A 23,565-nucleotide genomic window follows, 5' to 3' on the forward strand; every position below is an offset into this window, starting at 1 on the left:
TAGGGGGTTGGGGAGCAGAGAGGAGCATCTGTGGTTGTGCATGCACAGGATGTGGGAAGCAGGAGACACATCTGGACATCACTCACACCTCTCAGCCATCTGGGCTCAGTTCCCCTGTAAATCATGGAATTATTTTGGTTGGAAAAGCTTCTAGGATCACTGAGTCCAACTGTTAATCCAGCACCGCCAAGGCCACCACTAACCCATGTCCCCATCTGCCACATCTGCAAGTTTTTTGAACACTTCCCAGGGATGGTGGCTCCACCACTGCTCTGGGCAGCCTGTGCAAGTGCCTGAGCACCCTTTCCATGAAGAGTTTTCCCTAATATCCAATCTAAACCTCCCCTGGTGCAACTTGAGGCCATTTCGTCTCACCCTGCCACTTGTTTCCTGGGAGAAGAGCCCGATCCTCACCTGGCTGCACCCTCCTGTCAGGGAGTTGTAGACAGTGAGGTGCCCCCTGAGCCTCCTTTTCTCCAGGCCAAGTCCCTCAGCTCCCTCAGCTGCTCCTGGTGCTCCAGCCCCTTCCCCAAATCTATTTCCTTCCCTGGACATTCTCCAGCCCCTCAATGTCTTTCTTGGCACAAGGGGCCAAGAAATGGACATAACACTTGAGGTACCTCACTAGGGACCACTGCCCTGGTCCTGCTGCCGCACCATGGCTGGTAGAGGCCAGGTGTCATTGGCCTCTTGCCCACATGAGAACACCTGGCTCATGTTCAGCTGCTGTCAACCAGCACCCCCAGGGTCTTTCTGTGCATCCCCGAGGCTCTAAGTGTGTGGTGAGAGGAGGTGGTGTGGGAGAGGGCCTCACGAGCAGCAGGTGGCAGCTTGGTGGCATCAATCTGGACACTGCAAGGAGAAGTGGGTGCACTGTCACCTGCAGGTGTAATAGTCAGTCATGGCCTCTGCTCCATACAGGGCTTTGGGATGACACCATTAAGAGCCCTCACCCAGACACATCCCAGGGATGCCTTTCTTCATCCAGCATCCCTGCACCAGCCCAGAGGAATGGAAACCACCACGCTTTTGTCTGTGTGAGGACACATCCTAAAGAGGCACCAACAGCAGCAGTTCTGGGGCCAACACAGGCTTCTTGTTCCTTGAGGGCCATGTGGGGGTTGGATGCTAAAGCAGAGGGATTCAGGCACTGTCAGAGGGCAGGAGGAGGGGCAGCGAGCTCCATGCGGGGTGTGTGGGGAGCACGGGGGAGAGCCCTGACAGCTGTCACACCCCTGCCAGCCGGTTCTTCCCACTAATGCCTGTGTCACCAGCACATTACAAGGCAATTAGCTCCCATTTGACAGCCAGTGAGACAGATGATGAGCTGCCCTTGATCAGCCTTAAACAAACCTTTGTGCCTTGCACAGCCAGAGACTCAAAAGCCCCAGTGGAACCCATTCCTCTAATTGCCAGGCGTGTGGTGACAGCCGCGCTGGCTCCCGAGCGTCACAAAGGGCTCCCCAGCCCCATCTCCTGCTTATTAGAGGCAGCTCTGGGAATTGCTTGTTTAATAGACTGTTTGCAATGCAGAGTGGAATATTTGATGTCCAAGGGAAGCAGGAAAGCAGAGGTGAGCAAGCAAATACTGCAGGGAAACCTCACATCAAGCCAGTTCTACTCGAGCTCTTCCAAGTCCTCCTTGTACACCACCCTTGCTCAGAACATCCTGCCCTGAGATTCTGCAGCCTGTTCCCAAAAAGCTCAGGTGTCCAGCTCCTTATCCTGTGTCCAGATCTCTTACAGGGAGGCCAGGGCTGCATACATCTTGTGCCCATCCATATAGCAGAACTTTGCCAAGTCCAGGCTGGGCAGGAGAGCACTACCTGGGAGACATACTCCCAAAGGCTGGGACAGAACAGCTGCCCTCTGTCACCCACCTGCTTCCTGTCTTCTTTGTATTGCTTCTGTTTTCCTGTTTATGACTAAATTAGAGAGCCAGCTTCTGGACCCGTGGCTATGCTGGGGACCCTGCCCTGCCCCGGGAGAAGGCACATGCCAGCCCAGTCCCCTGGCACTGATGCTCTTGCAGGGGCAGCAGGGCTGTGTGTAGGAGGAAGGACAAAGTGCCTGCACCTCTCATTGTGGTGGCCCACTCCCCAGGGGCTGGCTCACTGTGGGACGAGTTTCCACAGCTCCTGAGAAAGTCATGTGGCTTCTGGGAAAGTCGTGTATCTTCCTCCTCCTTCTCCTCCTCTGTATGCCGTGATCCTGGTCTCTGTGTAGGCAGGTGATGGCTGCTGCACTCTTCTCAGCTGTCATGGCCTTCTCTCTGTGTGGGGAAGCAGCAGCAATGGGAAGGCACAGGGAGCTCACACCAGGCCGGGAGCCATCGCTCAGCCAGGGGTGAAGCACCACTGTGGCCCCTTGCTAATCCCATCAGCCTGAGCTGACCCTACACGGCCTTTGGGAGGGACTATCATTCCCTTCAGATTTTCTCCTTCTTTTTGACCTAGATTTCACGTTCCAGAAATAGCTTTCTCTGACATACAAGCAGGAAAGGGATTAGAGGGAGAGCATGTGTGTGTATGTGTGTGCCAGGGAAAGATTTCTGTTGCATGCTCGCTCCATCAGTGTTTGCAGAGGAAAAAAGGGCACGTACACACGTTCTGTGATGTATTCATGTGTCTGTGAGACAAAAAGAAATTCATGACAGCTGTTCCTGTCCACATTTGCCAGTTCATTTTTCACCTCTGATCTTTCCCTTGTTATCATGGAAACTCCACCACTGCCCTGTGCCCAGCCAACGCTCCCTTTTCCCCAGGAAGCTGTGCCATGGCCACAGCCCTGCTCTCGGCTCCACCCCCAAACCCAAACCATCTCTGTCTTTATGTGCCTGGTGCTCTTTGCTGCCAGATTTCAGCGCTCCCATGGGCAGCACCCAGGCTGTGAGCCTGCTGCAGGCACGTGTCTGGCACACAAAACCAGCTGCAATGGGTTTGAGCCCACAGAAATGCCCAGGTTCCCGGGAAGGGGGGAGCTGCAGCCACACTATGTGATGCTGTGCTGGCACAAACAGACACGGGGGAAGTGAGCACGGCTCCAAGGTCCTGGCCAAGCCTGCCTTCTCCCAGCAGGGACCATCTACAAAGGAGTAGAAACAAAGGCAGCTGCCAGCATTTCCTTTTGCTGATATGGTCAGAAAGACAAGTCCTTCTTGTTGCTTGCTTTATCAGCTTTCGTAGCAGGAAAGGGAGTTGGTGCTGTCCTCGTGGGAGAGGAGAAGCGAAACCATCAAGGGATGCCTCAGCTCACTTAGAGCCTCTGGGAGGGCAGCGCCAGGAGTCTGTGCACAGTGCTGTGCTCTGCCCATGAGGGGAGCTGGCTGGAGGGCAACGTGCCAGGTACACAGACACCTGAGATCTCTTCTCAGGCCAAGGGGCCTGGTGGCATCCCCACATGCTGACCCAGGTGAGCACAGAGCTGCCCTGACACCAGACAGTCACAGATGCCCCTTTGTGTCCCCTCTGTCAGTGATAATTAGCCCGTCTGCAGCTCCCCATGGCCCGAGGGCTGGTGCCATTGCTGGGGCAGCCCCACAGCAACCAACACAACCTTAGCTGAAACAGACACTCGTGTGCCAGGAGAGCAGGACTGGGTGGGGTTGAGTGAGGCTCTGCAAACAGCCTGGAGCATTTTCAGGATGTCAGACAGTGCAGGCAAATGCGGGTTTCTTTGTGAATGTCTTGGTTTGGGTTGCTTTTCTTCTCCTTTATGCTCTCCCATTATCTTTTCCATCTACTGAGCCATGACCTGGGTATTTATGAAGTTGCAGGAAGAGACTGGCAGTTCAGAGCTACCTGGGAGACCCTGAACTGTAAACAAGTTGCCTTTTTTCCTTGGTAGTCAGCTGAGTGGGGAGGCCCTAGGCTGAGGGTCCCACAGCTCAGGGCTGACTCTGTGACCAAATCCTCCTTCGGCCCCATTGTGCTGCTGCTTCCAAGAGCAGAAGCAGCAAATCCGCAGTGATTCGGTCGCTGAATGCCGAGGGCGGCGGCAGCTCAGTCCTCCTGCCTGCGGAGCCGGCAGCGCTTGAGCTCAGTGCGCTGTTTCTCACAGCGCTTTGATCGCTCCTTGCTGCAGATCAGCCTTGTCCGAGTTCTGGGAGCCCAGCGAGTCACCAATAAATCACAGCATCAAGGAGTGATGGTAGCAGCGAGGGGCCTGGGCAGCACAGGTTCTGCTGGCAGGGGCCACACGGCAGCACCACCGCTTGCACAGCCACGGCCCTGCCCGGAGCCGAGCACCACCAGTGCCCACAGCACGCCGGGCTGGCGGGCACCCGCTGCCTGTCTTGCTCAGACACAACACAGAGTGACTCTGGCCTCGCAGAGCTGTCCCCAGCCCGGTCCAGGGGAGCCTTGTGCTCAGCTGCGTGTGTCGGCATAGGATCTGAGGGACAGAGGTGGACGCTCCTGCAGCACCCAGCGTGGCTGTGCCCGCGGTGCAGACCCAGCTGGCTCTGCCCAGCCCGTTCTTCCCGCAGCCCGCACGCTGTGCCAGCCCTGCTCCCCTCCGCACCTCTACCCTCCATCAGCCCTGCTCTGGCAGCGCTAGGGGACGCGCAAAGCACGGACCCAATACACTGACCGCACCCGCTGAGGCTCCGCTCCCTCTCCCCGTGCCCAGCGGGACAGGACTCCACCAGCAAATCTGGGACTGGGGAAAACCTCCTCGTCCCACTTGCTCCTTTTCCACGTGTTTCCCTCTGCACCGGAGGGTTCCTCTCGGCCATGCTGCAGGAGGTGCGTGGCGGCAGCGCCGAGCCCCTGCACCCGCCGCCTACGGGGGTCCCACCGCGCCCGCTCCGGGCCTGGAGCGGGGGGAAACGGGAGGGCTCTTTCAGCCAAACCCACGTTTGCGCGTGGATGGGACCGCGGTCGAGCTGTGGAAGATGTCACCGCAGCTGCCGCGACAAGGAGACAAAGCTCCCGCGTGGGGTGGGAGCGGCACCCGCTTTGTTCAGCTGCGCTCAGCTCCCCCGCGGCAGCGGCGGTGAGGCAGCAGCTGACGCCGCCCGTGTCCCCTCTCGGCGCTGCCGGGGGTCCCCAAGGTCTCGGCCGCACCGAGCGCGGCCACCGCGTGTCCGGCGGGGCGGAGGGCCCCGCGCGGCCGTGGGAGTGCGGCGGGCGGGGCTCGGGGCGGTGCCGGTGCCGGGCGCGGGGCGGTGCCGGTGCCGGGCGCGGGGCGGGCCCGGGGCGGGGCGGCCGTTTAATGCGCGGCCCCGCCCGGGCGCGCGGCCGGAGCGGCGGGCGGGCGCGGTGAGTGCGGCGGCGGCTCCGCGCGTCTCCTCCCTTCTCCAGCGGCGGCCGCGCGAGCAGCCGGAGCGGCCCCGGACCGCGAGCGGCCCCGCCGGCGGCTCGTCCTCCTCTTCCTCCCCTCCGCGGGACCCAGGCCGGGCCGAGCGCCCTCGCCCCGCGCCCCCCCCGTCTCTCCGATCCCCTCCGCCCCTCTTTGTGTCTCCCATGGCTTTGTGTCTGGAGCTCCTCAGGCAATGTGAGTGACCGCGCGAGCGGGGGGCCGAGCCGGGCCCTGCATGGCTGCGGGCGGGGGTGCCGCCCCCTCCCTCTCTCCTTCCCTCGCTGCTGCCGCTGCTCCGCCGCTTGCCGGGCCCGCCGCCCCTTCCGCTTCCCACGCGCGTCCCGGGCCTCCGTGGGAGCGCCGGGGCCGCCCCGCTCGGCTCCGGGCTGGGCTGGGCTGTGGGGGCCGCTCCATCCTCCTCCTCCTCCCCCGCATGCCGCCTGCGCCGCGGGGAGCCGGGCCCGGGCGGGGTGGGCGCTGCCCCGGTGCCAGCCCCGCTGTAGCCGTGCCCAGGGCCGCGCGGGGTCGGGCCGTGCCCGTCCCGGTGCCTCAGGCCGTTAAGGAGTCCCTGGGTGCCGCAGGGAAGGAAGCGGCGCTTCGCTGAATGCGTTCCCCGCCGGGGGACACGGGCCCTTTCTTTGGAGAGGCGTTCGGCTTATTCCTCCCCTGGAGAAGAAAAGGGAATTGTCTGGGCGAGGCACGGAGCTGAAGGCTGACATTTCGCAGCGCAGCGAGCTGGCACCTCCCGGCCAGAGCTGTCTCTGAAAAGTCTCTTTTTTTAGCCTGGGAGAACAGGTCCTGGCTGAAGGTACCTGGTGTGGCAGCCCAGCCTCCAGCCGCCTGCCCTGTGCAGGAGTTGAGGCTGAATCGCTCGGGATTTAACCGCAGGTGCAACCCGGCTTTGGTTGCCTTGCAGGAGGGTGGGGATGTTACGGTTGGTTGTGAGCAGGCAGTAAATGTAGCTCTTAATTTCTACTCTTAATTGAGAGGCTCAAAAAGGAGGATTGTTTGCAGGATGCCGTTGGTAGGACTGATATTCCTTATTCTGCAAAGACCTTGACCCCAGGGTGTGCAGGAAATGTCTTTGAGATGGGAATGGAACTAGGACCTCTGAATCCTAGGCTGTAGCTTGTCACTTGGGGGAGGAAAAGAAGAAAAGGGAGGGGGAAAAAAGCCCATAGCATGTGGCATTGAATCCTAAAATAAATTCCAATCATGTGGGATGATAACAAGCCAGATTGCCAAGTCGTGTAAGTTGGCAGACTTGACTCCAGAGGGTCCAAATTACTTTGCTGGTAATTGCTCTTCCAACAGGCATTTGGTGCTATGAAGTTACAGGTTCTTGGAGGCATGGAGGAAAGCGTAACTATTGATCAAATTCAGTCTGTTTGGCTTTCTGATAAGTATTGATGTGTGTCTGTACCCAGATATTCAGGGGAGGGTTATCTGCAGAATTTGTCTGTTGTTGGCAGGTGTGGAAAACCTAAAAACTCATCTTTAAGGTGCAAATGGCGATCTGCCACATGGCTATTTTTGCATCTAGCTCGCTGTGTCTGTCCCACTTCTGTTGGGGCAGTGTAACTTTGGGGTGCAGCTGAGGGCCCCAGGATCTGTAGTGTGGCCCTGGAAGTGCTGGTGTGTAACTGCTGTGCACTGTGCCAGCCTGGAAAGGACAAGGAGACCCTGGGCAACAAAGTGATAATGGAAGAACTTGGTTTGTGTGAAATGTGGGTTGTCTGTCTGTAGAATCCAATGGGATCTAGCAAAGTACAGTGTGCTGGGAGTCCCACAGGTCCCTGTGTGGAAACGTAGCTGGTGTCCCAGCAGACGTTGTCAGCTTATTTTGCTCACAGCTCTCTGTGTCAGTCATTGGGTAGTTGGATGCTTGATCTGGGTGTGCAGTTTCGATTTGTGGACACTTCTGACAGCTCAGCTCAAGGTTATTCTGCTGCTGCAGCCTGATGCATGGGAGACCTGCTGCTCCATGAGTGTGTTCCTAGCTGTGTGTGCTGCAAGAGCAAGAGAACTTTAAAAGCTTTTAATGGGTAACTAATGACAGCCAGGCGTTTACAAATAGCTGTGTCGGTTCTTGTCTCCTGTATGAATTTTCTTGCTGTTTGAGCCCAGACTGGGGGCTGCTCTGGAGTGAACTAGTCACTGGACTGAATGAAAGTCACTGTGACACTTCAATTTTTCTCGTAACCTACTTCACGCACACCTGCAGAGGGAAGCCTGCAGAGCCCCTGTGCAGCAGGGCTTGGTTGTGCCTCTTCAGCTGATACTCCTGCTCTGTGCAATCTGCACAACAGCCTCAGATATTTTTTAATGGATTGAGGAGGCATAATTGGATTCAGAGCAGTGCAAGTTACAGGGACATATGTGAGTTGGAAGGATTAAGGCTGTGCAGGCGGGTGGCCTTGTTCAAGAAAAATCCACTTTAATTTCTGCAGTGAAAAGTTGTCAGTGTGTTTTCTATCAGAACAGATTTAAAAGGGAGGGGAGTGGTGCTAAGTATGATTGCTGTTTGCTGTGAAAGGCGATTAGAGTTCAGGCTGTCGGATAAAGTTCTGTGAGGACTGGAGTTGGGAATGGTGAATTCAGGTCTCTCCAGAAGAGCTCATGGAAAAATGAGTTTCCCTTCTGTCCTGGTCTCCCACCTGGAGAGAAGAAGTGGTCTGCAGAATGACACCAGGGTTTGACATAAGCTGCCTTTAAACAGGCAAAAGTTAAACTATTTGCAGATGGGCCAGTTTAGGAGAGGAGAAAACATTTAGAAGTTCTATCGACTTCAATTTGTCTTGCAGAATGAATTAATTGTTGGCCCTTTGGTGCAGATCAGTGCATTAAGTACCAACATTCTGTCCCCTGGAGAAGCAAGAGGAAACAACAGTCCCAAAAGTCCTGAGCATTTGTGATTTTCACTGAAAACAGTAAGGTAAGTGCTCAGATCCATCTGCCCACGTGAGTCTGGTCTCTAATTAAATGGGCAGCTTTAGGTAGGGCAGTCCGAGTGTTTACACAGCACAGTGTGGGCTGCTAGTCTGCTGTCACAGAAGGTGACAAGCATTGCTGGGGGAGTTAATGGTCCCCCAGGACTGAAGACTGCTTGATTTCTGTAGATCACAGGGCTGTGAGTTATGCACTGCCTGGCATCTTCCAAAATTTCTGTACATCCCATCTTCTGTACATCAGAGAGCTGAGTTCTGATTCTTTCCTCCTTCCCTCCTTGGTGCTGATCTTAGTCTTGCACTGTGAATTGCTAGTAAAGGCGGAGGGCCACATGCATCTACAGGGACACAGGCAGGGTGCTTGATGCCTGCACAGGTGCTGCAGCATCACCTGAGCGGAAGGTGTGTGCAGGAACTGAGTTATCCCCACTGCTCTGCAGGGTCTCGGGGGCTGAAGTTTGTCAGCTTCTCTGGGAACACCAAGAACATGAAACCAGTGTCTAAGGGGACTCACCTGAGCCAGGCTGTAGCTTGATGCATCAGACAGCAGTGCTCAAAAAGGGAACAGTGAATGTGTGAAAGTTTTAAACCTTAGCACTAGTATTTACATCAAGGATGTGTTGACAGTCAATCTTGTGTATCCCATTTAGTGCTCTTCATTAAGACACCCAGATTTCACTTCAGTGATCTTTTCTGAACCCAGTTCAGAGAGATCAAAGCTTTAGCTGCTGTTTTGTCTCTCCAGTTTGAAGTCTGACCAAGAAACTTGAGAGGTGAATGTTTCAAAGGTAAATTCTTACCTGTGGTGCAGGTCTGTCAGAGCTGGAATTAAAGTGGAGATCAGAAGTTGTTTTTGCCTTTGTGCTGATGTGCTGTCATGGTGTAAGGTGATGTTTGATGAAAGCTGAAAGCTATTTAAGAGTTCATAAAAGGGAATTTTTATTACAAGTTATTTTCATAAGATTAGTCAAACTTCTAAGTATTCTTTGTCTTGTTTTGTTTCTGTTCTGGGAGTGGTTGAGATCTACCTGAACTGGGCCCAGCCAGGCATTTGCTGTGTGCAGGAGGGATCTCCAAGCCTAAACTTTCTACCCAGCTGCATTGAATTGAAAGTTAAAATTGGGAAGTTCAAGCATGGATGCTGCATCCCTCTTAGGCCTTACACATAAGCCAACTACCTGTATCTGAAGCCAGAGAAAGTGTCCCAAAGGCTGCTGTGGAATTGTCCCCAAGGGACCCTCGTGAAGGCCCTCGTTAGGAGCTGTGTCTGTGCTTGGCTGCCAGCCTTGGTCGGTGCTGCTCTGTGGGGAGCAGTGTGTGCAGGACAGGTCATGGGCCAGCAGGCTATGGCAGGGCTCTCAGGTCACTAGAGTGGCTGTTCTGTTGGGAACCCTCCCTTCCCTTGTTTGAACCCTGAGGCTTTTCAGTCCCTCAGTGTGCCCAAAACATGGGCCCCCAAGTTAGAACACTTCTGTGCAGGAACTCTTCTAGGCTTTGGTGCACTCTGTTCTGCCAGTCTGAGCTGCTGCTCCAGCAGCACGCCCAGAGCGGGAATTCTGACCTCTCAGCCCTGCTGCTCTGAGCACAGCAAGCTTCCTGGCAGTGCAGGACTTCTGTAATGCCCAGCTTTGTACAGCCTGGGCTGGAACTTTCCAGGGGAGAAGGTGGCTTTAGGGAGATGGGTACTTGTGGAATGGAGCTGGAGAACTCCCAGTGCCTGAACCAGTGTTTAGTCTGATCCCTTGGAAGTACAAGGGTGTTGGACAGTGCTTGCACATCCTGAGCTCCTGGTTCTGGACAAAGCAGCTACTTTATTTTCTAAGTATTGGGCTTCAGTGATGCTTAGGTTTGCAGCATGCCAAGCACCAGGTCTTGAGTGGGGAATCGTCGATGCTGGGAAGCAGAGCCCTGCTCACCAGCAGCCTGTTGCCTTGGCCACGGTGCTGCTGCTGTTGGCCTTTGTGCTTGGCACAGGTTCAGTCAGCGTTGCTGTCACTCTGCAGTCTCCTCACTGTTGCACTACCAGTGGTGTGGTGCCACACATTAACTTTTATCGCTGCTCCATTGAGGGCCCTGCTGAAGATGAGTGCTGCAGAGTACCCGGGTGCTGAGGGGATGCTGCCAGAGCAGCCCTCCAAACCCTGCTCCCACCCAGGAGTTGTTCTCACATGAGTCAAACACTGAACCAGGCTGACCAGGGGAATCAGGGCTTTGGCGAAGGCAGACAAGCGGCCTGGGTGAAGCGGTGGCTGCTGCTATGAACGCTGCTCCCTGTCACAGCCGTGCGAGCGTTTGGTGAACACACGGCTCTGACAGTCATGTGTTTCCTCAGACCCACCGGGCCCTTGTGGGCCCTGGCCAGAAGGATCCCTGTGTTTTGGGTGTTCACCTGTGTGATGCTTTAATTCCTGTTTGTAGGACATCAGGACTGATGAAATGTGCAGGGTTAAGAGATAGAAGGGAGAACGTTTTGAGTGGCATCCTCAGGGCAGCGACCAAGGACCACCCTCTGCTCCCAGGCAACCAGCAACAGGATGCGAGGACATTGTCCTTCAGCTGTTTAGGTTGGACGTTAGGAAGCATTTCTTCACGGAAAGGGTGGCCAGGCACTGCAAGGGCTGCCCAGGGAGATGATGGAGTCCCCTTCCCTGAGGTGTCCAAGGAAGGACTGGACGTGGCATTCAGTGCTCTGGGCCGGTGACAAGGCGGGGATAGGTCACAGATTGGACTCGGTGGTCTCGGAGGTGTTTTCCAGCCGAAGCGATTCAGTGATTCCGTGACAGCAGGAGCCGGCTGGGCCCCGCGAGCCGTGGGCTGGAGCTGGGAGATGCCCAGCGCTTGCTTGCGGGACGTGCTCGGAGTGGATTTCCCGCGGGTGCACAAGCGGGACGGAGAGTGTGCTGCTCCTGGGGCCACGGCGGGGCGGCCCCGGGCGCTGCCGGGCGGGGGTCCCGGTGCTGGGGGCGGCTCCCGCTGGGCCCCGCGGCCCCGGCCGCTCCTGCCCGGCGCCGGGCGCGCTTTGCGGCCGCCGCGCTTTGCAGTAGGGCCGTAGGGCGAGGTGAGGGCGCTGTGGGGGCCGCTCCGGTGCGGAGCTGCGGCGGGCCCGGCCGGCCTGGGCTGGGCGAGCTCTGGCTCCCGCCCCGAGAGCGCCCTGTGCTCTGGCACTGTGCAGGGACACAGCCTCGGCCTGTCACCCCTGTTGTCCTGACGCTCAGGGGGCACCTTCTGGCGCTGCACAACTCCCTGTCAGGAGGGGGCAGGGGGAGGCATCAGCCTCTGCTCCCAGGGAACAGGGACAGGAGGAGAGGGCTCAGTCTTCAACTGCACATGGGGATGTTCAAGTTGGACATGAGGAGGAATTTCTTCACGAGAAGGGCGGTCAGGCGCTGGAATGGGCTGCCTAGGGCAGTGGTGAAGTCACCGTCCCTGGAGGCGTTTAAGAAAGACTGAATGTGGCCTCAGCCGTGGTTTAGTTGACAAGGTGGTGTTCAGTCACAGGTTGTGCGCAGTCTCTGAGGTCTTTTCCAGCCTAATTGACTCTGTGACAACAGTACGCTGTCCCAAGGGATGGATGCGCTGTCTGTCCTTTCCCCTGTCCAGGCTGTGCCCATTCCCAGAGGTGGCAATGCCCGACTGGCCCAGTCCTGCTGTGCCCAGCACATGTGGGTTGGATGCCCGGAGCTTGCTGTGGCACCACAAAGCAGAGTCCAGGCTAACGAGGCTGCCTGAGTGGAGCAGAACCAGGCCAGCCATCGCTGCTGGTGGCAGCAGTAACTTTGAAGCACTGTCTGCTTTCTGCTGGCAGTGCTATTTGTGCACTTACCTTTGATTTATATTTTTTTTCAACAGCTCTGAATATCTTGGGTGTTGGGGGAGGCAGCTCTAAAAATAACTTTAGAGGCTGGTTATTTCCAAAGCTCTTATTTCTGCCTCTGCCTGTTTCTTTCCCTTCTGTAGCTAATGGCTTTTTCTACTGCTGCAAGGCCTGGTTCTCACAGAAAATCATGTTTTCTGCTCTGTGCTGGTTCTTACTCTGTTAGCAAACATGCTCTGGGTGTGGTGATGGTGTGTGTGCAAGCAGCAGGTGCATGGGATTGCAGATCTGGGTTAATGAGCTGGTAAAGCAGGAACACAGAGTCCAGAATGTTCTAAAAAATGAACACAAACCCTTTGAAGGGTCGATCTCCACCATTTGGAAATTGGAGCCACTTGGGTGCAGCTCTGCAGGAGACATATCTCCTCTTTGAACCAACTGTGTTCAGAGGTGACAGTGGCTTGAGGAAGTCTCATTGTCCCTTTTCTCAGGCATGTGTCACAGGATGGCTCATTTTTATGGTGAATCCCAGCAAGAACCCCAGTCACTGTTAGTGCCTTACCTCAAGTTCTGCTGCTGCATGTGAAATAACCTCACTGGATAGATGCAGGAGCTGGTACAAGGGTTGTGTACAAAGACTCTCACTTGAATGGATTACGACTGAAAAATGCTTCTGCAGAGGTTGTTGAGGGCACCTGTTAAATCTAATTTATCCTAATTCTTATGGTGTCAAGCTTTTCAGCATCTTTTTTTTTTCCTAAGGTGACTCAGTTCTGGGCAGCTGTGCCTCTTATCACAGAGCAGCTGCCAAGCAGATTGCTGCCCTGCCTCCACATGCTGTGAGTGTGCCAGTACCAGGGACCTGTGTGCTCTGCCTGCCCTGCCGGCATTGAATGCCTCTCCCATGGAATTGCGGGAGAGGAGCACAACAGGGCTGCTCCCAGCAGCTGTGAGAAGCAGCGTTACCTGTGGAGGTTTAACCTCCAGTGTGTGCTGAGTTGCTATGCTCCAGTGGCTCTGTTGGGTGCTGCCCTCCTTGCTCCAGGTGCCCTGACTTTGTGCTGTGCCTCACACTTTCAGGCTTCCTCTCTTGGGAAGTTTGTGCTCAGCTTGTTCCTGCCAGCTGCAGCTTTTAGGCTTGATTGAGAAAAGAAAAAATCCGGTGAGTGTATGGCATGTCACTGGTGTGTAATAGGCTGAATGTATGGCCAAAGTGGACGTGCCTCAGGCTGACAGCCTGCCTGTGGAGCACTCCAAGCAGCTGCTCTCCCTGGGGAATTCCTAGAGCTGTATGTTGCTTCTGGCCACTCTGGAGCAATAGAGCAGCTGCCTCATCTCTGGGACTGCAGCAAGTGCTTCCTGATCAACCTGCACCATAGGATGGGGAGTGCAGATCAGCTGGAGTCAGATTTGGCACTGTCATCATCATTTGGCACTGGCTCTGGCTGAGATTGCTCCTCTGTGTCTCATTTGGAGGTTGAGAACAAAACAAGGTAGATACTTAGAGGGTCCAGATCTTGTTCTTATCATCCATCCCAAACCCTAAGTGTGCTTCATCCCTGAAGGTGGAGCCTTAGCTGGTGTGAGTCACTGTGCATTGGCAGCCTGGGGTTGGTTTCTTTTGTGTGTGCCCCCGCACACGTGTGTGTGCTAATTGTGGCAGGCTGAAAGGCACCTCAGCTTGGGGGCTTGAGCTCAGGGGCTGAGCAGCCTCCTAAGCATGTGAGCAGTGGAGAGGAGAACTCAACATGAGGGGAGATGAAAGCTGATCTCTCAGATCCAGGCTATGCTCCACTAGTGTTCTGTGGAACTGGGAATGCAGTGATATCATGGGTTTTCTAGTCTAGAAGGAAAATTTTATATATATGGTTTGGAGTTCACCTAGCAAGCTAAAAGCAAGCTTTTTATTGTTACAATGCCTTTTTTATAATGACTTCTCTTATTTCTGCTGATTACTGTGGATCCAGCCACAAAAGAGCTTTCTTTTTCTAATTGGCCTCCTCCTGTTTCGATTCTGTTGTGTTGCTGTGTCACCATGGAGACAGTCATGATGTCATGAGATGTGGCATCACTGAAAACTGACTGGGAGGCAATTGCTCATGTTCCCCCTCACCTCATCCACCCCAGTAATCAATAGCTGGCGCAGAAAGCAGAACAGCTCAATAGATTTCAGGGAAAATATGGAGCTTTGAAATGAGCCTGAATTACAGCTGTGATTTTAAGGCTGTCACCGGAGTGGTGGTGGCAGAAAAGATCTCGTATACCCTCCTTCTCTAAAGTGTCTCCATCTCCTTGTGCGTTGCTGAGCTCACTTAAAGTAGTGCCAGGAAGCCCCAGGTGTTCAGCAGTATCTTGTGCTGCTGCGCTTGGGCCCTGTTGGCAAATGCAGGTGGTGCAAAAAAATCCAGGCACCCACTGGATCACATCCTGGGCACAGTGCCAGGCTGGGGGACAGGTACACCAAGCTTTGTCAGCTCTGACATCAGTCAGAAAAGCTGATGTTTCACCAGGGTGTGACTTGGAAGAGCTCTTTTGGGGCCTCCTGCCTTTCCAGCACTTCTGAGACAGCTGTTTCCTCTGTGGAAGCACTCAGTGGGGTGAGCTGGGTGATGAGACCAGGAGGACCAATACAGTCTGTGTGAGCTCTGCACAGGTGGGGATGTAGCAGAGAATTGGGCTTATTTTGTACCTTTCTACCAAAATGATGGAAACTTCCAGTTTCCTAAATACCATGATTTGTCACCAAAACACTGGGAGGATGTATTCTGCCCTGTACAGTCTTTGCTGTGCATTTGTCTTCAGCTCTATCTTGTTTTAATTTTTTTCTAAGGAGTCTAGGTGAGAGCATTGCACAGTGTACTTGATACTCTGCCTTGAGCTGTAATAGCCTACTCAAATATTAACTAACTTCATCCTGATTAATGGAAGGCAGGGTGGTGTCAGTGCCTGGCCTGGCAATCAGGGAGCTGATGCTTTCCATCAACAGTTATTTCTTGTTTTTGACAGAGGGCTTTGTCGTACCCATCACAGGAGCTTGTTACCTGTAACTGTTCTGTTTGTAACGTTTGATATTGGGGGATGAACATGCAGATTTCTCCTGTTTGTGGGCTATCTCTGGGTGAGGTTGAGATGCTCTCCTAGTGCTGCGTGCTGGTCCCACTGCTCAGCAGGGACCTGTACATGGCACCTGCGCGGTTTGGCTGGGGCTGCTCCGAGTTATCATCTCTCAGGGTTGGCACTTCCTTGGCAAGTACATCCACTCCCTTGAGCTTTGCTTGCTTTGAGCAACCTTGTATTCAGACAAAAAAGACAAAACTTTGTGTAATGTGGAAGCTCAAACAAGTTGACGTTTTCAGTGTGAGAGAAATTTTTGGCTGTTTTCCTGAAAAGATCAAAACTGTTTTCCAGCCATTCTCAGTTCTGCTGACAGTCTCTTCTTTTTTTTTTTTTTTTCTAATTTTTCTTCGGGGTTGCTGGGTCTTCAGGATGAAAGGCTACAACAGTTCATAGCATGAAGACAAAAGGTTTTTTTCACCTTATCTGTTCCCTTGAAACATTTGATTCGTGTCCTGTTTAGGGGAACAATTACTGAAATGACTGAAAGCTGCATTTGAATCATGTGATTTTATAGTGCTGCTGTTTTTAAAGTAGCTGCTGTCTGGCTAAAGATGCTAAAATCTGCTTTTAACCAGCATTGCTTAAAAAACCAGAGGCTGGGACATGTTTTCATTCTCTCCTGGCACTGGTCACATCTAGTGGCTGTGAGGCCATTCCAAGGCTGCTTGACTCTGACTTCCCACACTCCGGCTACTGTAGAGGAGAAAATAATTGCATGAAAGTCTGGGATTGATGCTGTTAATGGCTGCAGTGGGCAGACAGAGGCTGTTAGGAAAGGAGTTAAAAGCTCACCTACAAACTGTGCGTGGTTTGTAGGTTTAGCTGTACTGTAGCATGTTTTCCATTTTCAGTGTGTGTGTAGAGAACTACATCAATGGGAAGGGTGAGACAAAGTTTCCCTTAATATAGCAAAACAACTTCCCAAGTATTTGGAGATCTCCATTAAAGGCTATGAATAGGTTGCTTCCTGGAAGGAAACTAGTCCTTCTGTCCTTACTCATGAGCTTGTCTAAACAGTTAACCTCATCAAATTCCTTTATTATATGAGCAAATCACTGTGAAATGGTGTATTCTTTCAGAATAAGACTGTGTGGAGTTCCTTATCCCCCAGATTTGAGCCCCAGAACTACTACCTGCTTCCCCTTCCAGGGCTGCACAGATTTCCCTGGGTTGCAGTGCAGGTGTTTTACCCTTGCAAATTCATTTGGTGATGTCCTTTCCCCTGTGCCAAACCCCTTCCCTCAGGACCTGCAGGTTCCTCAAACCCCTCAGGAAAACCTGAGGTACCAGCCAAGGCAGGCTGAGTGCTTGAGGATGGGAACATAAAACCCAATATTCTGCAAATTAGTGTAGTGTTCCTCTGAGTTCTCTGAACTTCAGACCTGTATTCAAACAAGTTTTAAAAGATGTCTTTGTAGATGGTGGTTACCTATAGGGTGGTGAGCAGTGTCCAGACTTAAAAGGGAAGAATGAGCGAGTGAGTGGACACAGACAATTTTTACAGATTAACTGCAAAAATATATGAGGTACAGAGAAATGGCGCTCTTGCCTGAAAGATAAAGTAGTGAAAATTGCTACAAGTCTCTCTGGGCATCTTCCCAGCACTGAAGTTTCTAGCATTCTTGGAGTAGGAGCTGGTTCAGGGTTGTGACACTGAGTGCTTGTTCAGATTGCAAGTCAACAGATTGCTTGTCTCCAGGTCCTGGCTTGCAGCAGGCATCAGATTGTTGTGTGTGATCCCTGATAGAGGCTGTGAAACCAGAGCTGCCCGATCCTGTTGCAGCCATAGCCTTGTGTACTCATATACAGGTGGTAGCTCCTCCAAGCATCACCCAGAGACGGAGGTTAACAAATGTGGATTTGTGCTCAAAGCAAACAGAAGGAGAGGCTGCAGAGCTGGCAGATGCTCTTAGGCAGATGAGTAGAAAAGTGAAGTTACTGAATGTGTGGAAGCCTCAGGTTCCCATTTGGGCAAGCTGCCACACAAGAGCAGGACTTCTCCCTTGGTGTCTCTTTTCCTTTTGGTAAGTGGTCAGTGACTGGCAAAAGACAAGAGAGCCCTTCCTGCTGCTTTGGAGAGAAATGCATTCCTCTTTGTATTGTCTGTGCTTTTTTAAGCCCTCAGCAGAAGGAAGATACCTCATTGAGCCAAGGTTCCTGTGCCTGAGCTCTTCATAGTCACTGAACTCTGTGTACTGATGTGGGGTGAGCACAGAGTGGGCAAGGGTGGCACTTGGTTGCTTTCAGTCTTAAAGATCTCCTTGTCCAGCCAGTGACAAACTTCAGGGCTGTGAATCACTTGTGTGTCAGTAGTATTTGCATATTTTAGGCAGACTTGCTGCACTGTGTGTTGTGCAACACTGTGAGAAACTTTGGAGCTCGGAGGGAAGCACAGCTGGCAGTGCTATCAGACACCTCTGCTCCTGGTGCTGAAAGCTGAGCTGACAATTTAACTCTCTTCAGGCTGACTGGTGCTTAATCCTCTTGGCAGGATTGCCAGAAACTTGGGAATGGCTGGTAAACTGGAAAGCCTGCACACCTGGCCACAGAGGCAGGGCAGCCTGGGCTAGTGGAAGGTGTCCCTCCCTGCCTGTGACAGGGGGTGGGACTGGATGATCTTTAAGGTCCCTTCCAGCCCAGATCATTCTGGGATTCTGAGTAATCTCCAGAAGCCATAACCTATGCTGAAGCCTATGCCCAGGTTTTCCAAGTCCTTTGAGGTTTTCCTGGAGAGGGAATGTATTCAGGAGGAGGCTGGTCTGTGCTGGTTTGGAATACCTGTGTGCTGTGCTGCGGGCACACCTAAGCTCACCTGTTCTGCATGTTCTCTCTGTGCACTTGGCTTCAGGTTACCAACAGCTTTCTTTTTTGAAGGGATGGTGGCTGCTGTTCACTTGGCCTCTTGTACTGAGGTTCTGTGAGCCATCCATCTGTACCACAGCTGATTGCTGCCAGACCTGGCCCTGCCCTTGCAGCGTGGTGCTTACGGCTGCCTAGATTTGGAGCTGGCCTTGTGTAACACGTCGAGGTCCAGTGCACAGGCTTGGAAGGCTGCCAGTGGAGTTCTCTTGCTGGGAAGCACTGACTGCAGTTCTGAACTCTTGGTTGCTGTTTTCCTCCATCTCTAAGTGGTGAAGGTCAGAGTTGGGGTTTTCAAGTAGCTACAGTCAGAAACGTAGGAAGGAAATAGTCCAGCAGGGAGCTGCTGAAGGGGGAACTCTGCATGTTCTGCAGTGGAACTTGTGCATATGGGGCCTCTGGTTTTTGCAGTTTCTGCATGTTCCAGTAACTAAAAACTGAAGGTAGAACTCCTTTTTCCTCTTGCACGGGTGAGATTTATGAATGAATTTCTTAGCTGGCTTTACGGTGAACTCTCACTGATAAGACAAGCAGGTGAATTTCCTTAGTAAGGAGTTTGTGACTGGGAGATCTGATTTTCTGGCATTGATAAAGCAAAGTGCTCAATACACCTGAACTGCTACCTGGTATCCTGTTAGGCACCAGGGAATGAAAATCTGGGCCCATGATCTCAAACATACAGGAAATGACCCCTCAAGTGGTGTGATTCCAGCTCTGTACCTGCTCCTCAGAGTGCAGCTGCTTTATGATGTGTGCTGGTGTTGTGGTTGTGTTGCTGGTCTTGAGGGGCAGCAGGTGCTCGTTGCTACCTTGGTGGGCTGCACAGAGATCCCCACAGTGCTCACTGGCAGGAAGGGGGACAGGAATGGGTCATCTTAACGTAGGGAAACCTACACTTAGTAGTGATTTGGGGATTTTTGAAGTGTGCTCTCTCTCCAGAGTTTCAGGTTGCACTTTCTGGTTTGCTCAGTTTGTCTTCTTGTTCCCTGATACCTTCAGGGAGCCAACAGGACAAGGTCCCTCTGTCCAGGGCCTGCACACTCTGAATGCCAGTGAGACACGGCAGGACAAAGTCTGACTGAAACCTGCCCCAGCCAGGCTGAGAGCTTTCACACTGCAGAAGCAATTATTATTCTATGGCATTGCTCTTTGCACTTTATTGCTATTACACCTAACAGTAACTAAGGATCGTTCTGAGCATTACAGGGACTATACATTGTATATGTGAGAAATCTAAATGTCAAATAACTTGAGGGTTTTGAAACTCCTGACATCTGGTGTGCAAGAACCAAAACCTAAAGCATGGTGGTTCATTCTGGCAGGGGCTGCTGAATTAAACCATAAAGCAGTTCTCTACTTAGATTCCTGAGAGCATTATTCCTCTGATAACAGCCTGGATGAGGAACTGCAGGATCGTTTGCTCACCATGGCCTGTCTCTAGCCTTAGGAAGTGTTGCTGTGCCTTCCTCTGTGTTCGGAGTGCTACATGTATTGAGGAGGTGAGGTACAGGCCTCCTGGGATGGAACTGAAGGAAGGAAAGGCAGCCTGCTAAGGTGAGGCTTCCAGCCATCATGTGAATTCATACCCTGTTAAAATTTCCCCTAAATTATATTCATACTACAAAATCACAGCAGAAGTGAGCAAAGAGAAAGCTCAGACTAAAGTCTGTAAGACAGGGTGATTTTAGTTTAGAAAGGGCTACTCAGCTTGCCAGTCCATTCTTGACCACTCACTGAAATGCTGTGTGCACATCTGTGCCTGCAGAACTGGCATGCACTGGTGTTCTTGTGGAAAATTTATCAACTTAGCCTAAACTCTCAGTATAGCTGGAGATGTTTCCTTCAGTACTGCAGTAGCATTGAACTCTGTCCCTGAATTCTGAACAGGAGGCACTTCTGAGACACTCCAACTGAATAGTCCTGGGCAAGACACTGTTGTGCCAGGCACATGTCCTGCCAGAGAGCAGCCTGGGAGGGTGTGCTGGATTTGGGATGTCTTCCTGGCTTTCAGGACAGCTGATACTTAACCTAACACAATACTAATAATTGTATTGTAAATTGGAACATGCTTGGGTTCCAGACCTAGAGAAACCAAAAGGTACCTGGATCTTCATGATCCTTCATGAGTGGAATGTTAACAGAGCTCAGACCTGAGCCCTGCAGCTCCCTGCAATGGGGTGGGAGCCGTGTGCCCACCTGGGCACGGGCAGTGGCTGCTCAGCACTGAGGGGGCTCAGGTGAAGGTGGGAGGAAAAGAGCCCTGGCTCTGCTGTTGCCAGCTCCAAGCTCTGCTACTGTCCCTCAGCCCTGTGGCTATGACACTCGTGTGGCAGTGCAGAGAGCAAGCACAGTTTAATGCTCTGTATTGTGCCACCCTAATCCTGAGCTACGCTTTCCATTTTTCCTTTGAGCTCAGCAGTTCTGGCTGCGGTCCTCTGTGCACAGATCCCATCCCAGGAGTGCTGGCTGTGTTACCTTGTGCAGAACACCTGTGGTGCTGGAGCACTGCCAGCACTGCCTGCCTGGTGTGAGCTGCCAGGGCAGACACATCCTCCTGTGCTGCCTTCACTTCTGTCCCAGGGCTGGCCTGCTGTGTCTGGGAGGTGACTCACTGCTCTTACACCCTCTCCCCACGAATAAGACATTCCTCCTGCAGGGAGAAGGAGACCCAGTTTCCACCAGGCTCTAGAGCAGCTAAGTCAGATGTCTTGTCAATTAATGTAATTAGCATTTAGCTGAGGAAATACCTCCTGTAACTGTCTTTGTAGTTATGTCTGTAAGTGGCCAGAGTAGGAGGGGACAGTCCTGTGGTAGGGAGGTGGCATTTCACAGATTCTCCCAGGTGTGTTGCAGCAAAGCTGCTGACGTTGCAGTCCATGGAAATTTCCTGATGGAGATGATGCAAACTGCTTCATCTTGAGCTTGCTGTAAAATAACCCTGCAAGTGCTCTGCTGCTCCCTCCAAGCCTACTCACATCCATGCTCCCACAATTAGATAACTGGCCATGCATGAGTTTACAAAGCAGTATCCAAAATAATGTGTTGTTCTGTTTCCTCAGCTGGGCTGTGTGTCATGGTTACAGCTAAAGAATAGAATTAAATCTCTTGCTAAAAAGGGGTTGGTTTTGTTGTTTTTTTTTTTTCTAGGGCTGCTTTAATGCAAAGCTGTCTTTCCCATCTCAAGCCTTGGGCTTGTAGGTATGAAGCTTGTCTGCTGCCATCTCAGGCATCGTGTGTCTGCTGCATGTCTGGGACAGGAATAGAAACACCCCTGAGAACAGGATTCGTTGTTGGTGTGATGGTGCTGCTGCAGGCACCAGCCATAGCAGGTGGAGAATGGGCATGGTAGGAAGGGCTGGCCAAGCCGCTCTGCCTCCCTGAAAGGCCACAAGAGGCTAATCCCAGGGCAGCTGGCACCTCCAGTGGGTTTGGGATGCTCCTGGAGCAGGTGGAGCCCCACCCTGCAGCAGTGTGGGGGCCCTGTGGGGCAGTGGCAGTGCTTTGGGCCCCGCATGTTTCTGGGGTGCACCAGCCCCTTGGACTGGGATCCAGGATCTGCCAGCTCTTCACCAGCTCAGTGCCATTGGAAACAAGAGAGTCAGATGTGAAAATTAAAGGCTCTTGCTCATTGTTGTCCCACCTTTGCCTCCTGCAGTTTACCGTTAATTTATCTTCAAAAGCATTTGTAGCTGCTTTTGGCTTTGGAAATTATGTTGGAGAATAAAGGACATTTTTTCTCTTTGTATCATATAGTGACAGAGCCGAGAGCAGACTTTTTTTAGGTGTATTGAGGAGAACAATTATTCCTGCAATATGAGCTCCAGATCTCCAGTAACCTGGGCTGCAATGGGAGTTCAAGCCCTCTCTGTTTCCAGAACTGGACTGGACTTCTCCCTGCTGGATCAGTCTCTTGCTGACAGCAAGTTCACAGTGTTGGTCCTGCCTGGCTGCCAGAGCCCTACAGAGGAGTTGTCTGGTGGAGTCATCCTGTTCCACTGACCTTCATCTTCAGTCAGTATCCACTGTGTCTGTCTTGAGGCTTCTGACATGGCTCAAATCCAAGAAGCTTGACTGGGCAGCTCTTCCTCTGAAACTGGGCCTCTGCTGTGTAAACAACCCCAATGTTTTCTTGAAAGTGCTTTCCAGGAAAATGTAGCAGCAGGGATTGGGTGGATTTGTTTCCCAGTGTGGTGTCACGGACAATCAGAAGTGACCCCAAGTGCACAGTCCTGTCCAGGTGACACTGGGATCACTGTATGTGCTGAGGGTCTGTGCCTGGATATGTGTGCTCTCTGCTTCACCCTGGAGTGACAAGGGCAGAGCAGTGTCCTTTGGTCCTTCCCAGCCATGTATCCCCACACCATGTTCTGGTGTATTTACCCTGGTCTGATGGAGGATCCCTTCTGGCAAACAAACCCCTCGAATAGTTGGAGACCTGCTCCTTGATCCCACCCTTGTATCCCACAAGCTCAGTGCCGCCCTGAGGCTGTGTCAGCCCTCACTCTTGGGTTATTTTTGGCTGGTGGTTCTTGTTTCACTAGGCCACTTCAGGTGAAAGCACTTGCTGAACTCACCCCAAGTAGCTGACATAGTCAGTCTGTCCTGGGAGGCCACAGTAGCTGTTCTCAGCAATGCCTTTGAGCTGAACACAGCAGAGACCGAGCTGGTGACTGCCCTGGAAAGCCCTGAATCCAAAGATTGGCATTTTGCTGTTCCTTGGAATTTCATCCTCCAGCTGGTCTGGGGGTTGGACAACTGGCGCAACAAGGAGTGGCTGCTTGAATGCAGTAATGCATTCCAAGTCTAAAATTGTTCCCAGGCCAAGTGTGGGGAGATGGCCAAGTGGAGGAATAACTCCAGCCTTGGGCAATCTTTGCAGTTTGGCTGGGATTCTCAGAGAAGTGTAGAGATGGGATTTTTCCTGGAGAACGGATGGCACCATCTTTTCCTTGGTGTGTCAGCTTTTGGTAGGCAGGTTTTAGAAACCTTGAGCTGGTTCTCTTCAAAACCATTTTGGCCATGGTTGGGTGAGGAGGTGTCTGCAGGGAGCAGTTTGATTTGTTCCCTCTGTCTGCCTTTGCTTTGTGTGCTTTGGAGCTGTAGCAGCTTCCAGAGCATTGGGACCTGGGCTGGGAGCAAGGGAAGGGATGGGTATGTATATGATTAGAGCAAGACCAGCCTGCTGAACCTCAGAGTGCCTTCAAAGGCCAGCACACAGCTCTTGGGCAGGGTTGTAACTCTGGAGACCTGTAGCCAAAGCCCCATAAATTCCTATCTGGAACATTACTTGGACTGATTATTTCTGTTAGACTGAGTCCAGCAGATCCCACATTTGGCTTCACTGTGCTTTCTGGTTAGGTCACTTTAGAACTGACAAAGGTGCTTGTTTGGAGCAGAGGCTTTTCCTAAGATCCCTAAGAAGCCCAGTGCTCCTTTTGGCGCCTGCCGTGGGTGCAGGTGCCTGAGAGCACCTGGAATGTGCTGGGAGGGAGAACAGAAGATGAGCAAGAAGAGGGAGCATTGTGG

The 23,565-nt window shown here is 52.7% G+C and overlaps 1 protein-coding gene across 2 annotated transcripts in view; it reads left to right on the plus strand.

Moving 5' to 3' along the window:
• DLGAP4 (DLG associated protein 4) overlaps window positions 1-23,565 on the plus strand; it is a 61,724-nt gene that overhangs the window by 16,628 nt on the left and 21,531 nt on the right. The window contains exon 1 of one of the 2 annotated variants that reach the window (XM_063404739.1): window positions 5,268-5,496. The exons of the other annotated variant lie outside the window; for it this stretch is intronic. Coding sequence (XP_063260809.1) covers window positions 5,466-5,496 — 31 coding nt within the window. The 5' untranslated portion in view covers window positions 5,268-5,465. Of the gene's footprint in view, window positions 1-5,267; window positions 5,497-23,565 lie in introns of those variants that run through there. 2 annotated transcript variants of the gene reach the window in all.

Source organism: Prinia subflava, chromosome 8 (assembly GCF_021018805.1).
Source record: "Prinia subflava isolate CZ2003 ecotype Zambia chromosome 8, Cam_Psub_1.2, whole genome shotgun sequence".
NCBI classification, from domain to species: domain Eukaryota; kingdom Metazoa; phylum Chordata; class Aves; order Passeriformes; family Cisticolidae; genus Prinia; species Prinia subflava.